Source organism: Nycticebus coucang, chromosome 3 (genome assembly GCF_027406575.1).
Source record: "Nycticebus coucang isolate mNycCou1 chromosome 3, mNycCou1.pri, whole genome shotgun sequence".
NCBI lineage: Eukaryota > Metazoa > Chordata > Mammalia > Primates > Lorisidae > Nycticebus > Nycticebus coucang.
Genome location: NC_069782.1, coordinates 18,713,542 through 18,729,936, shown reverse-complemented (window position 1 = coordinate 18,729,936; position 16,395 = coordinate 18,713,542). Strand labels below are relative to the sequence as shown.

The 16,395-nt window shown below is 44.9% G+C and overlaps 1 protein-coding gene across 1 annotated transcript in view; it reads right to left on the bottom strand.

The window, feature by feature from the left end:
• Positions 1 to 5,210: 5,210 nt before the first annotated feature.
• NT5DC3 (5'-nucleotidase domain containing 3) overlaps positions 5,211 to 16,395 on the bottom strand; it is a 63,999-nt gene continuing 52,814 nt past the window's right edge. Inside the window, exons 10-14 of the mRNA XM_053583963.1 lie at positions 15,124 to 15,205; positions 14,007 to 14,093; positions 11,840 to 11,980; positions 7,372 to 7,436; positions 5,211 to 5,592 (exon numbers count right to left, since the gene is read on the bottom strand). Coding sequence (XP_053439938.1) covers positions 5,340 to 5,592; positions 7,372 to 7,436; positions 11,840 to 11,980; positions 14,007 to 14,093; positions 15,124 to 15,205 — 628 coding nt within the window. The 3' untranslated portion in view covers positions 5,211 to 5,339. The remainder of the gene's footprint in view (positions 5,593 to 7,371; positions 7,437 to 11,839; positions 11,981 to 14,006; positions 14,094 to 15,123; positions 15,206 to 16,395) is intronic.

Sequence of the window (16,395 nt, the reverse complement as noted above, 5' to 3'; positions counted from 1 at the left end):
AAAGGTATCAGCAAAATGAGATACCAAGGATTTTAAGGTATTAAACACACTTAAAAATTTTTTTAAAAAAAGATCTTCAAACTATTTATAAATTTATCCAAAACCCAGTAACGAACTGACTTCCTAACCCTTCCAGTTCCCTATTTCCTTTCCTTAAAATATTTCCAGCTTTCCTGGTAATCTGATACAAAGATGCAAACCATCATCTTTTCCTTGTTCTCCAGGAGAGAACTCCCTGTGGTGACCCATTTCCAGTCACCTGCTGCCCATGAGGGCTGTGCTCTCCCTGACTTTCCATCTGGGACTTAAGTACAATCTTCAAGCTCCAGAAGCAAGCAGTTGTGTCTGCTGGGGGTGGGTATGGGGAGAACCCATAACCTCTCAGTCCTGCTCTCAGGGTAGCCATCCTTTTTGGAGTCTATTAGGATTTTTTTTTAAGCCAAGACTTCCTTAATTTCTTTTAGCAGAAATAACTTGAAGCTCAGAAAGCAACACCGTGGATTCATTAGAATTCAACATGGCTTTGCGGCCGACCTAAGCACTCGAAACAGATGACAGACCATAAACCAGATGACACAATTCCAACTTTTATTTGGCAGTGAGTTTAAACAGCACAGAACACATGAAAATCAACATTTAGAATAAATAGCGAATTCACATGACAATAAATAGTGAAGTCTACCCAATATGTATTCATTGTGACTGATATCATACAGGCATAATTTGTCATTCCATTAAATCATTAGAAAAGAGTCTTCAAAGTCAGAGCTCAAGCCTGCAGGGCTAGAAACAGTAGAGAACCGCTGTCACAGGTCAGGTTCCCGGGAAGCAGACACTGAGCTGGAGATGGGCATGCGGGTAAGTTTACAGGGGCGTGAGCGCTGTGGGCCAGGCAGAGCAGGGTGGGTGCTGGGCCACAGTGCAGCCACAGTGGAACCTCGCTGCCACCACATCACCTATGGGGAGCTCTGGAGCTGGGGTAGCCCTACAGGGTTCTCCAGAGTTCGAGTGGGAGGCCAGGCCCTTGCACTCCACAGGAAGCAGTCAAGGGTAGCCAGCAGGAAGGGGGCGTGACCAGGCGGGAGGACTCTTCAGCTGGGGGAACTCCCAAAGAGGGCTGACAGCCGAGAATGGCCCCACAGCACACCCAGCAGTGGGGGACGGAAGTCCTTCAGTCTGGAAGGGTCATCTGGGCAGCTGAGCCCGGCACCCAATCAGCACACGTACGAACTAACACACGAGAGGTATATTCAATGAGCACTCGAGTGGGAGCCCAAGTGCACGCACTGGCCATACGAGTAAACATGCCAGAAAGCAGCTCATAGGGAACACGGCAACGGACCCGCAGACCCACCGTGAGGCTGGGCATCTGCACGCTCTCCGCAAGAGAATCTCACTCTTGCCACCAACACAATCCACTAAAACAGGGGCCAGCAAGCCACAGCCTGGGGGCTACATCCAGCCCACAGCCTATTTTGGCAAATTGGGTTACAATGGAACACAGCCTTGAGTATAGCGGCAACAACCAACTGGCCCACAAAGCCAAGAATATTTCCTATCTGGCCCTTTATAGGGATGCTGTGCTGACCTGCAGGAGAGGAAATTCACTCCTTTCCCTTCCCTTAACCCATTGGTAGTGTCAAAAGTGAGCTGAACTTTGAGCCAAGCTCCCAAATGCTAAGAAAATAAATAAATAAATTGGTACAAAAGGAAATGGATATGAAGAGGGTCAAACAGAGGCTACTGGTTGAATGGCGTAATCAAGGAACCCGGCATCTGGCCGATTCAGCCTCAGAGCAGTCTAGACAAGGCCTCCAAGTGGGTCTTTGGCAGCAAATGAGCATTTGGAAAAGTAGAACTCCAATACCCAGCACCCTCTCTGCTGCTTAAAAAGGCCTTTTGAAAGCAGGAGAGAGGAAAAGTCATTTAGAGCACTCAAAGCCAAATTAGCTAGGAGGCAAGATTACTTTTCATTTCTCCTTTGCAATAATTAAGAGAGCCAATGCATTCAAAGCAACCAGTGATTTAGTCTGGGACAGCCCAAATCAGTAAGAGGTGGCTCATGTCGTATGGTATCAATGGTGAAAGCAGAAAATGGAGCTAAAGAGGAAAACATTTTTTTATTAAGAAAAGGGGCTATATTAGGAGGAAAGTGACAGCTGTAAGCCAAACACCTAAAATATTTTTAAAACTAGGTTTCATCTATAAACGCAACTCTGAAAAAAAAAACCCTTATGCAAGTCTCTTTAAGGGGACCTGCCATGGGTCCCGTGAGCCTTGCTGGACTGTCAGAGGTGGCGCAGGCTGCCCTGTACTGCGAACCTGGGTTCACATTATTCTAAAAAATCAGTTTAAGCAATGTTAAAACACAACAATTTTGTAAATGTTCAAACTAAAGTCATTATGATTGCTTTACAAATGGATTGTTTAAATGGTCGAAAACAGATTGACTTCCCTAGGACCAACAGGCTTTCATCAACATAAACACCAGAAAACAAAGGAGAAAGAACAAAATGCCCAGTGCAATGTGCCAGGTCCCAGCTGAGCATCGTGACAGTGGTAAGGTAAAATCTGTCTCGACTAAGCGTGGCTAAGGATGAACAATGAAGTGCAGAAATGTCCGTCTACATAGAAGATGGCCATGCTGAGCTATGTCACCACAACCCAGCACACGGTTGGTGGCTCTGGTGCAACAGACACCAGGCTGTGGCCACACAGTTGATTACAAAACTGCCAAGCTCAACAGCCCAGAAACCCAAACTCTCATAAATGGGAATAACTGTAAAATTCATCCTTTATACCAAGAAAATGTATTTCTTCTCCAAGACTTAGGTCACCTAACAGAAACACTCATGAAAGCAAGTTTTAAAAATAGTTCCACTTCATTCTTGAGTAAACAAAACACCTTGTTACTGGAACCTAGTAAACAGCCAATTAATATCGGATTAGATGAAAACCAAGAATTGTTTTTCAATACCTACTTCCTCACTCTGCTTCTCCAAGGCAGAAACTCTAAGCCAAGAGCACCAGTGCATCTTTTAGGACCCCACCCCACCCCGCCACTAGGTGTCTCCTGCACCCATTAAATGCCAGCCTCCAATATGCACTGATGGTGGAAATACCTAAGAGCAAACAAACATTAAACAAAATGCCTACCCCATTCCAAAAAAGGAACAGACTGCTGTGCTTTACAGTGCTTATAATAAAATGTAGAAGAAGGGCCAGGTACAGTGGTTCTCCCTGTAATCCTAACACTCTGTGAGGCCAAGGTAGGTGGATTGCTGAGCTCACAGGTTCGAGACCAGCCTGAGCCAGAGAGAGACCCCATCTCTAAAAATAGCCAGGTGATGTGATGGGTGCCTGTGGTCCCAGCTACTTACTTGGGAGGCTGAGGCAAGAGAATCGCTTGAGCCCAAAACTTTGAGGTTGCTATGAACTGAGACGCCACGGCACTCTACTGAGGGCAACAAACTGAGACTCTAGTTATATAGAACAGAATAGAATAAAGCAGAAAAGGAGACTAGGTTGGGTCACCTTCACCAGCACAGTTAAATACAGCAAAATATCACAAGTAAAATCCCATTATACATGGTACTAGGTGGCATTACAAAGGATATTACAGATCTTGTTTAATTTCTGCAATGTGGCAGAAATAGCCGATGAAATGCCAAGTCAGCATTTCATTACTAGCTGGTCACGATACATTCATTTCGATACAAATGCTGAACAAGCAAGCACGCTCCACAAGCCCCCTTCGTGTTCCTGCCGGCCCGTCAATTTAAGCACACACACCACATTGCCACAAAAGCTGAAAGCCAATTTGAGCAGAGTGGGCTAGTCTGAACAGAAGTACTTAACGCAGCACATGCAACTTAAAATATTATTAGCAGCCCTGACACTAATGACGGCAAACATTCCTACAGCACTCAGAGCGTGCAGTAAATATGCACTTTATGTTGAAAGAGATTGTAAATGGAGACATAATGGATTCTTCTCTCAAAACAAAACGTATATGTGTGTGTGTGTGTGCTCACGCGTGCCATTTGAAGTAGAACTATTTTTATTATTATTTTTCTGCCCTTGGACAGAAACGAGAAAAGCTCAGTGAGCTATTTCTAACCCTTTCTTAGCTCACTTACAAAGTCCTTCATCCTCTCCCACCTTAGACCCCTAAAGAAAACCATCCTAACTCCCAAATACCCCAAGAGCAGCAGGAAAGAAATCCAGGGGGAGGCAAGAGTTGGAAATATGGCTAAGCCACAACAGCCACCTCCTTCCTCCCATGCCCCAAAATGGCCACTGCAGTTGGCAAATCTTTAGCAGAAAGCAGGCATCTGGTTTGTTTCCGCCCAGGACTGGCTCTGATAATGCACATGTTTTAACTAGATTCCAATTCAACCCAGCAAGTGGCCTGGTGGGCATTTCATCACAAGGACCCTTTTCCCTATGTCATTTTCTTTCCTCCAACAAGCACATGAGACTAACAGTCCAAGCGTGTTTCTGGGTTTGATACCCTCCTGAGAGACCCACTGATGTTTTGGTTCCTCAAACTCGCTGGTTTCTCCCAGCTTTCCCCACTAAAGACTGTTCTGCGGGGGAAAGTGGTTTTAACCAGAGCTCTTATCTCCTTGCCTTCCTTCCCTGGGAAAACCCCACCCAACACTTTTGCACCTTGCGTCCATCCCAGTGAGCGGCAGGGCGCAGGAAATACGCGCTGGGGTGAAAGGGCGCAGGGGCCGCAGATTCTCTTGTTCTTTCTCACGGACGTCCTTCCAAGGAGGCTGAGTTGTCTTTGATGCAAGGCACCAGGATGCCAGCTGTCAGTACCTAGTGATTTGGGGGCTGGCTGCCATTCGGGGCTCATTACTGCTGCTCAGAGCAGTGTTTGCTACGTGGAGCTCACTATGTCGTCGGCTTTCTGTAAGCAGTTTGCGTACCTGCACTTCCGCTGCACTGCCCGTGCACGCTCAGGAAATGCTCCACTGAGGAGTCAAGAATCATTTCAAAACTTGACCTCTGGAATACAGAGATGGCATCCAGTCTTCTCTCCTATCCCAGAAAAACTGACATCAGTGCCAGGACCTTGGTAAAGCAAAGACGGAATCAGAGTTTCAGAAGGAAGCTCGTGCTTCAGCCCTGCACGGAGAGGACTCCCCGCGGGAGGGCTGCTGGCTCCCGTCTTAGCAACCAGTCTCCCCCAGGTACAGAGCAAATATCAAAAAGGATGTCTGTACCTTTCCTGGAAGTGACACTCAGACCCACATAAAGTCAGGGCCGTCATGCCCACCCTATGGGGGTCGCTGTCTCTGGCTTTTTCCCCAGAGTGGGGGGCTCCTCAGCTACTTGGCCCGAGCCTCCTGCAGGCGAGGGGCTCCGAAGGTGGAGGGCATGTCAGACCATGCGGGCAGCTCGTGCTGCAGGGGAGTCCTCCGGGGGTAGAAAGTGTGGTTGACGTTGTAGTTCAAGAGGCAGCTCAGAGACGCCATGTAGATGTCAGCGAATCGCGACAGGCGCCTCAGGAAGTAAGTTGGGTTCTGGTCTGTGCGGAACAAGCTTCCAAACTGGGCGTTGAAGAAACTTTTGGTCATTTCTCTGAAGAAGTAATTAAAAAAAAAAAAGCAACAGAGAATTATTCAAAATTGTTGTAAAATTATTTAAATCAAAATCACTTGTACTTAAAAAATAGGATTGATTTGATAGAAAAATTAGCCTAGAGCAGCCCCAGCTCCTAATCAAGAGAAGTCTGCCTACCTATCTATCCAAAGGACTCTGATGGCGTTTCCCATTTGTGTCAGCCAAGAGAACACTCACTCAAGGCTCCACTTTCTTTTTTTTTTTTTTTTTTTGTTGCAGTTTGGCCGGGGCTGGGTTTGAACCCGCCACCCTCGGCATATGGAGCCAGTGCCCTACTCACTGAGCCACAGGCGCCACCCCAAGGCTCCACTTTCAATAGCACACCCCCTCCCCCAGTACCCACGCCCCTTCTTTCCCAAACCAAAGGCCAGGAGGCAGGAGCTGCTCCCGACAGCATGCACAAGAGATATAAATGTCCTCAGACTGGGATGGAGACCCTCCCTTCATTTACAAGGTTACCACGAGAACTATAGAAGTAAGTAAGGTGAGAGGATGGTTTTACAGGATGCTCATCTCCCTCATCCCTTACAGTTTCCAGAACACCCCAGTGTCCTGGCAGCCAAGGCCAGTCACTCGAGCCAAGGATCCAGCCCAGGCATCTACATCCCCAGCCCTCCTGCACACAGGCTGGATGCGCACACCTCTCCCACCAAGGGTCCTACACCTAGAATATTCCAGCAAAATGGACAAACACCATTTCACTGTGGATAAAACAGTTACAAACGCAGCAAAAAAGTACCATCGCTGACACTATGTGATAAAAGCCACTAGCTGGTAGCAGCTGGAATAAGACTCAGAAAGCCAATTCCCTGAGAGGGAGAAGGGTTGAGTGCCATAGCCTCAGCTTCTGCAGAACCCAAGGAATGGGCTCACCGTCTCATCTCCACACTGCCCCAACACACATACACACACGCCAGAACTCAGCAGCAACCGCTGTTTCCACACCTCAGAGATGGCTGTGGCAGGGGCTGGGGAAGGGTGTACCCAGAATAGAAATGTTTGTGCAGTGTCCATAGATACAGCGCCCTGCCCAGGGAAGCATGACCATCAAACAAAGCCCCTTTGGAGCCCCAGCCCCCAGGGACGCGCATCCTGCCAAGCTCTTCTGACAACAGGCAGGGCATCCTCCCAGTCAACGCTCTGCCCCCTGACTATGTGCACATTCCTGAAAGAGCCATGGTTACAAATAAGCACCAGGCATGTCGAAGACCTAAGAACTCCCCGTGGGTTCAGAGCCCAGGTCCAGCCCAGTCCCAACAGCCACACTGTACTATCAGCATCACCAGCAACTGAGTGACCAGCTGCCCAAAAGGGAGGCCCACACACAGACAGGGAGAAGGAATGAGAGGAAAAGGTCCCACTCCCTGTGGCCTTCTGACAAGGGTGAGGCATGACAACGGTGATGGCTGGCCTCAAAAACATGTCACCTATTACAAATGGCAGGTAGATGATTCTAGATTTGGGGGTGGGGGGAGGCACATTCATATCTGGGAGCTAAAAAATGATGTTGCAAACTCCTGAGCTTAGGCAGTTCGACCCCAAGAGTTTGAGGTTGCTGTGGGCTATGACACCAGGGCACTACCAAGGGCAACAAAGTGAGACTCTGTCTGAAAAAAATAAATAAAAGGATGTTTCAAGAGCACCTACGCCTTGGGCTGGCCCTAGGGAACGCGCAAGGGCTGAGCACACCCAGAGCAGAGTGGGAGGTTCACCACAGTCAGGATAGGCCACCCTCACCTCATCTCTTTTCGTTCTTTTTTCCACTCCTGCAAAACCAGCTGCGAGTCAGCATCTCTGTGAATCTGCAGGACACAAAACAATTATTATTCTTTTAAAATTCCAGATTAATAGGAGGGCACAGACTATTAGGTTCCATTGATTGTGTTTGTGACATAGAGTCCAAGTTGTAGTTGAGCCCCTTCCCCAGGAGGTGGGCCACACACCCTTACATCGTGCCTGTGAGGTGAGAGCCCACCAATCCCTTCCCTCTCCCCCATTTGAGTTTAATTGTGTTTTTTCTCCACAAGCTAATTACTCCAACTTCTTTGATTTCAAATGAACTCATTAGGTAAGAAGAATTTTTTTTTTTTTTTTGAGACAGAGTCCCACTATGTCGCCCTCAGTAAAGTGCCATGGCATCACAGCTCACAGCAACCGCAAACTCTTGGGCTTAAGTGATTCTCTTGCCTCAGCCTCCCAGGTAGCTGGGACTATAGGCACCCACCACAAAGCCCGGCTATTTTTTTTTTTTGTTTTTTGTTACAGTTGTCACTGTTGTTTGGCAGGCCCAGGCGGGGATCGAACTTGCCAGCCCCAGTATATGTAGCCGGTGCCTCAACAGGCACCAAGCCAGATAAGAAGAATTTTTTAATGGTAAGCTTTTCTTGGAGAAACTTTATGATTTTAAGTCTCGGAGGCAGGCACTGGTATGAAATAATATATCTGCAGACAACCCAGTTGAAAACCTACCTTCTTCACTAAAAAAAATAAAATAAAAAGTTCTAAATGTTCAACATTAGATATGTGTTTTACCTAATTAAGATAATTATGAAGCTATTAAACCATCAATAAAGACTATTTATAAACATAATACATATGTATATACAAAATGTGTATATTTGTGTATATCTCATACACATGCATATTACATATAAAGATATTAATATATACTTCCTATTAAACACATTCTACATGTGTATAAACATAACAGCATTAAGTGGAAATAGCATGTATAATTGCAACCACATAAAAAATATGCATGCATTTGGAAATTAACATTAAAAAATTTTTCATTTGTGTAAGGGTAGTAGGATTGTAAATGGGTTTGGCTTTTTCTTTAATATTATTTTACCTTTCTATGTGCTTAACAAGAAAAAAAAGCAAGAAGGTAGTGCATCTCAATGAAAAGGAAAAGCAGAGACTCTTCTGGGGGGCCTAAGTGTGAGCAAAAGACAAAAAGAAAAGGACAAGTGCCTACAACCCAACAAATGGAATCTCCCAAGTCTCTTTCCAAGGTTCTTGTGGCCAAAGAGAAACACTGAAGCCAGAATTAGAGGTGCACGCGATTGCAGAGGATAAGATGGGGCTCCCTGAGTTTCATGAGTAACCTTAGAACCCAGAGGAAAACACCAAACGAGCAAACCAGCTGCTTTTGACGTGGGAGCTGAGGGCCTCCTGTTTATCACATCTGCTCAGTTCATCGGCTTCGATAATAAAGGTCACCTCCTACGGGTCTCTGGCACTCAGAAAAAAAACCCATTACAATTGAGCTTGCAATTTGGATCTGTGGCCTAATGCCACTGGCTGCGCCACCAGGACACAGCTACCACGGGTGACCAGTGCCTCGGCACCACATCTTCCACTGTTCTAGCACCACGGGGAATTTGGATGTAGGTTCTGGGAGCATATTTTTAATTTATTTTCACACTCCAAATCAATAAATAAGTCACTACAGAATTTAGGCTCTACAAAATATATGACTAGATCGGAAAATTATACATGGAATTGACATATATATTATATACATATAATTACATATATAATTGTGTGTATGTGTGAGTGAGTGTGCATGTATTCATTCAGCACCTACTATGTACCAAGCATCATTGTGCTAGATCCTGAAGATAAAAAACAAGACAGAGGCCCTTGCAGGGTGCAGACCGTGATAAAACAATGTGACACCAAACAGAATAGGGTACTGGTCTATGGGAGAGAATTCCCACCCCTACCCCCGCCTCTGCCCACACACCCTTCTTAGCCCATGGACTAGGCCTCTAAACAGGAAGCAGAAGCTTGGACCCATTACTCCATCCCTGTTATGAACTGGCTATTTGCATCCCGCCCAAATTCCTGATGTTGAAATCCTACCTCCGCAGTGGTGGTATTAGGAGATGGGGCCTCTAGGAGGTAATCAAGGCATGAGGGTGGAGCTCTCATAAAAAGGAGTAGTGCCCTTATAAAAGAGACTCCAGAGAACTCTCTAGCCATCTTTCTGCCATGTGCAGTCAGCCCTGAATAGACAGTGAATCTGATGGCACCTTGACCTTGAAGTTCTCAGCCTCCAGAGTGACGGGAAATCACTATTTGCCCAGTCTCCGATACTCTGCTCCAGCAGTCCAGGCAGACTGACAGTGCTCCACTAGCAGGGAAGAATTCTGTTACTTGTGACTAGGATAAAGATTAGCGAAATGAATCCACTTGCTCTCTGCCGCAGGCCATGTGCATTCTCCTCTAGTCCTGCCTTCCCAGCACAGACTCTGCAGGCATGAAGAGCCAGTCAAATCTCCGAGCTCATTCTCTAATCTGGCTTCGCCAGTGATGGAGCAGACAGTATGTGTGCCCCACTCTGATGCCTGACCAGGTTCTCTCCTGCAGCCAAAAACGATGGATCACCTCCAGCAGCCCCCGACCTCAAGGCTGCTGCAGGAACGTGCAAAGCAGGAAAGCCCCAGAAATCCAAGGCCAGGGACACATGCCCAGGGGTGGACACTTGAGCTCTGTGGGTCTGTGCCCTGACCCCACTCCTCTGGGCCCTGCCACCCACACTCCAGCCAGCAGCTGCTTCACACTCTCCCACCTGTCTTCTCAAGAACATTTCCCTGTCATCTGAGCCACCCCCTCCCTGAATCCTTTCCACTAGCATCTATACTTGGTTAAATCTCTCCAATTCATACAAATGACTTTTCCCTGAGCCTGCCCCTTCTCCAGCTCTGTCCTCCTACAAGGCCAAACATCTTAAAATAGTCTAAGGTATCTGAAGTCTACTTTGAAATATTTCAAAAATAGTGTGTGTTAATTAGCCGTAATTTAATGTTTCAAGTGAACCCATGCATGCCAGGTGGGTAAATTAACATGTGCAAAGACTAACCAGGAACACACTCCAGAGGCTGATCCTCCTGGCCCTTCAGCCACCTTCACCCTAGTAGTTATAACTCAGATCTTCCTGGGCAGAAGCAGACCAGCTGTGTGAACCATGCAGGCCCCCTGCCCTGGTCTGACCAGATGCTCACTCTAGCCAGCTTGACAGCCTACACCAGGCCAGGCCAAATGCAGCCATCTGCCTGTTTGTCTATCAGCCTACAAACTTGTGAATGGGACAAAAGCCACAGTAATAATAACCTCATGATATGCGCAAATTATATGAAAGCCAAATCTCAGTGGCTACCAACAGGGTTTCCTAGGACACAGCTAAGAACCATTTCTTCACAAACTGTCCATGGCTGTTTCAGAGCTACACATGTGGAAGTGAGCAATTGTGACAGAGCCCAGGGCCCATACAGCTTAAAATATTGACTATCTGGCCCTTTGGGGAAGTTTTGCTGACCCCTGATCTAAATGTGGCCACTGATTGGCCACCTTGGAAGGTGCCAGCACCACCACCGTGAACCACAGCTAAATTCTGGAATGTACGTCAAGACTAGCTAACAAAACTTACCTTGGGGCTTTACAGTCACTTCTTTGAAACCAAAACTTCTACACTTCTATTTAATTCATTTGACTTGACGCCAAATGACACTCGTGGCTCTAAAAGTTTTTAAAGTTAAACCCAATCTCAGGTGACTGATTTTGCTCCTCAGAAAATAGCCCAAATAGTGGGCTATGTGTTCTGAAAATAATCCCCAAGTGGAGTTCTAGAAATATTCCCCCACAGCCTCAGTGGAATTAGCTTACACCTCTCCAGGTGGACACTGAGGAAGAGGGGGCACAGGGAGGGGAAACGGGAGCACGGTGGGGCCTGGCCCTCATTTCGATGGTTTTTATTATTAGCCACGCTCCTCTATGTCCCAGTGACCCAGACACAATGCCATAAAAAGCGTTAGAGAAATGCTGTAAAAAAGCACAGAGGTCAGGACACTGGAGCCCGAATGCCTGGGTCTGAGTCTCAGCCACACTTTACTTAAGCGAGCTATTCTCTCCTCTGTGCTCAGGCTCTTCACCTATAAAATAGGGGTGATGGTGTTAGTACCTACTCCAAAGAGTTGCTGTGAGAATGAAATAAATGTAAAGGCCTTGGTGTCTAGAACACAGTAAGTTCTCCTCATACTTCTTTTTTTTTTTTTTTTTGAGACAGTCTCACTTTGTTGCCTTGGGTAGAGTGCACTTAAACTTCATACTTTGTAACAAACAAAAAATACCAAGTAACTTTGACCAGAGGACAACTTCAGGCTTAAAAAATGAGGAAAAGAAAAAAACCAAACTCCCAAACCTGCATCTGTTCCAGTAATCCGGTCAAGGTCTGCAGCCAGGTCATGGTTTGGATGTACTGCTCTGTGTTCATGATTTTGAGTTCAGATCTCAACTCCGGGATGATGGCACCAGTCCTCCAGCCATGCTTTAGGGTCAAATCCTGACCACAAAGATCACAAAAAGTCACCCTTAGTCTCAGCAGAATCTCTGCCTTTCATTACGTTTCCCAGACACAAGAGGCATTCATTTAATGGCTTTTTAGATTGTAATGGTTAGTTATTAACTAGGCTGAATTCAATGAATTACATTTAATTAAAACCAATCTGGCCCCAGGCTTTGACCATTTCACCCCAAGAAAGTTTCTGTTCTGGAAATAACTGCTGTGACTCACAAACCCCTACAGAAACACAGGGTCTGGAATCAGTAACCATGGTTTGTGAAAAAACAATGAGGTCAGGGACAGAAAGACATTCGGCCTAAAAACAAGCTAAGGTCTTCATTCACTTGATTCACCCACAGACATCTGTGCCAGGCACTCCGGGCTATGGTGGCCCATGGAATCTCAGACTTGGAATGTCACACAATGGAAGCGTGCATGACTGTATTTTCCATTCCAAATATTATAACCCTGTGACCTGACAATAGGCCAGAATATCTAGTATCGGTTACGTCCTGGAAAATCTAAGATAAATAGTCATCACACTAAATGGTCACTCATTTTCTCATTTGACAAACATCAAGCACTACTATTTGCCTGGCCCTGTTCTATATACCAGGGATAAAGTAAGGAAAGGGCAAATCCCTGCCCTGGTGGAAAATCAAGGCAATGAATAAGCAAGTGCATGCACAATGGTAGGTGGTGATAAATACAACAAGCAGGAAAACGGGGAGAGATAGGGGCAGGGAGGTACCCCTGTTATGTGAGGTGGTTAAGAGGAGCAGGCGAGGGTGGTGCCTGTGGCTCAAAGGAATAGGGCTCCGGCCACATATGCCTGAGGTGGTGGGTTCAGACCCAGCCCCAGCCAGAAACTACAAAACAAACAAACAAACAAAAAGAGGAGCAGGTTAACATGGGAGCAGAGATCTAAAGGGAACAACAGTGAAAGTACGTAAATACGGGGGAGCAGAAAGATTCTGGCTGAAAGAACAGCAAGTGCAAAGGCCCTGGGGCCTTCTGGGGGTGGGGGCGGTTCCTAGGGGGGCAAGACCAGAACCTGGAGCAGTGGACTCTGCAGAGGCAGAAAGTACCTTCAGAGAAGTGGGCTGGGGAAGGAGAAACCAAGGGGGAAACTGTAGAAACTCAGGCTTTTACTCTGAAGGAGAAAGGAAGGCTTTAGTTTTAAGAAAAGTAGTATCTGGTTTACAGTTTCAAAGATTCCATCAGGCTACTCACCTAAAGCTAGAATCCTAAAGATGCCTGCCTACCTTCTTCACTGGGTCAATTTCTTTAAGCCTTTTAATATTTCTTTTTCTCTTATTATATAATCAGCAGTGGGCCATATGTGGATTTTTTGAGGCCTAGTTTGTTAATCTGGGGTGCCAGATATCATGAAAATAATGTATGGACCTTTCATCAATATTTGTGTATTTAATGTGTGGCCCAAGACAACTCTTCTTCCAATGTGCAACAGGAAGGGGAAAAAAAAAAAAAAAGGCTGGACACCCCTGTATGAACACCTCCAGCACATCCTATTAAATACTCTCAACTGCAGCAAACTTTTACGGGTAGGTTCTATTTATGTCTTTTGAAACACTGATAAAAGGATCAGGAAAGAATATGATGTTTATTTCTTATTATTTAAATGGCAAGACTGTTCTGATGAACTCTTTTTGTTGTTGTTGTTGTTGTTGCAGCTGCAGGTTTTGGCTGGGCTGGGTTTGAACCCACAACCTCCAGTATATGAGGCCGGTGCCCTACTCCTTGAACCTCAGGCACCGCCCAACTGCTCTGATGAACTCTTTGAGTAGACTGCCAATTTTCATCATTTCCCCAAAAAGTGGATCCTTCTTATGACTCTGATCCACCCTGTTCTGTAAAAAATGAGACATTAAAAAAATGTGGCCTACTCCTAGTTTTTATGAAAGCATAAAAATGACCTTAAACAAAAGAGAAAGTCCTTTCTTAATAAGTGAGATTAACGTGCCTGTCCCTACCAGAAAAGAAAGAGGAAAAGAAAGCTTCTCACCGCCAAGTCGCTGTATATGTGGTCACCAAAATACAACACTTTGGATCCTCTCCAACCAGTAAGCTTCAAAAATTCATATAAATTACCCTGCGATAAAAGAAAAACATAGATATATCACCTAAATAGAAATCTGTATAATCCATAGTCCAAAATACCTATTAAAAAACCTTTAAAAGATTGTTTTTTGGTTTCTAACTTATTTTAATTATCAAAATATAAAGATAAAAGCACCTTCATGGGAAATCTTCCAGGCCTTTCTTCTGTGTCAAATGTACTTTTCAGGAAGTATTCATAGTATATATATTTTTTTGTAACTATCTTTTAATACTTAATATCCTGTGACCATCTGGCCATGTTGATATTAGTCTGCCAAGTAATTACAGTAGCTAAGAAGTATATGATCCAGTTGTCCAATTCCCTGATGTTGGAATTCACATTATCTTTTTTCTACTATCTATCTACATGGTAAACATGTTTGTAGCAAAGTTTTATTGGCTACGTCTTAACTTCCTTAGGCTAACTCGCTAGAAGTGAAATGACTTTATCAAAGCTAATTTTTTAAGGCCTAGAAAATATACTTAACACCACATTCCCCAAGAATATGTCAAAATTAATTTAAAATACTAACTTCAGTAACATAATAATGGTCAGCAATTTAATCATTCCTTCAAACATTTTAAAACCTTACATAATGTCAAAATATAACTAAAACTATACTTAAAACACATATAGTCTGGAAATAATTACTAATTGGGGAGGATAATATGCTATGATTAAATGCTCCTTAAAGAGAATAGCCAATGCTCCTTATTAGCAGCATCTTAAATTTTATATACTAGGAAAGTAATGTTTGGAATTGTTTTTAAAAACTGTCCAATGTTGAATTAGTTTAGATATTAGCATACTGAAAATACACTGACGTAAGCTTACGTTTACCACCAATTTATAAATAGTCTATTTCAGGAAAGCTCAGAACTTAACACGCCATGATCACCTTTCAAACAGGCTGGCATTAATCTGCCGGGCACAGAACTATGTGGGTACACCGCAATGAATGTGAGCTATTAGCATTATTACAGAGCAAAGCAACAGAATGGGTACGCTAGTAGTGAGATACCTGCTTGTAAATCTGGCCTTTCTGCAACTTGTGGATTTTATCCCAGAGTAAGACGCCTTTCTCATTCACCTTCCGGAAGGGTCTAACAACAGAAGTGGGAAACATTAGCACACATGCAATTGCAGGCTGTCTGCTCTACGGAATAACACAGTTCCTCACTGATGACAGAGGTAGTAGCTCCCTCCACAAACCAGGACAACCCCGATACCAAAATTCCACCACAGTCCCTGGCTGGCTATAATACACCACATTCCCAAAGGCATTTTGTGAAAAAAAGAATTCCAGAGTTAAATAAATTTGAAAGACACAAGGCAGGGTATATGTTCCTGTGTAAAAGTTGCTCATGGGCTCAGCGCCTGTAGCACAGTGGTTACGGTGCCAGCCACATGCACCAAGGGTGGCAGGTTCAAACCCGGCCCAGGCCAGCTAAACAACAATGACAAGTGCAACAAAAAAATAGCCGGGCATTGTGGTGGCCGCTTGTAGTCTCAGCTACTTGGGAGGCTGAGGCAAGAGAATTGCTTCAGCCCAAGAGTTTGAGGTTGCTGTGAGCTGTGATGCCATAGCACTCTACTGGGAGCAACACAGTGAGACTCTTAAAACAATAAAATAAACAAATAAAAGTTACTTATGGCTCTGAAAAACCCTGCTGTAAAGATACCTTCCTTCACCCAGATTTCTCAAACTTGTTTGTGCAAAAGACCCCCCCAAGAAAAGCTTTCAGAAAGACTACTTCAGTTGGGTGTGGTGGCTCACGCCTGTAATCCTAGCACTCCGAAGTGGGTAGATTGCTTGAGCTCACAAGTTTGAGAATAGCTTGAACAAGAGCCATACCTTGTCTCTAAAAAATAGCCAGGCGTTGTGGCAAGCACCTATAGTCCCAACTACTCAGGAGGCCGAGACAAGAGGATCACTGGAGCCCAGGAATTTGAGGTTGCTGTGAGCTATGATGCCACAGCACTCTACCCAGGGTGAGTGTGAGACTCTGTCTCAAAAAAAAAACTACTTCAGTACATTTATGCAGCTTTGTGCCCAAAATTCAGCCTCATTAGATAAAAAACAAATCAGAGGACCAGGCACACTACTCTATGATGAGAAATGGGAAGTAGAGACAAGGCCTTGTTCCTCACCTCACGGGTGTAAGCCCAAAGGATTTGGGAGGTTTGTTTGCCATAAGGTAATAATAAGTATGAATATTACCTTAACGAAGAAAATAATTTTTTTATCAAATAATTTTTATGATTAGAAAACTAAAAAATTGCTGTAGAAAAT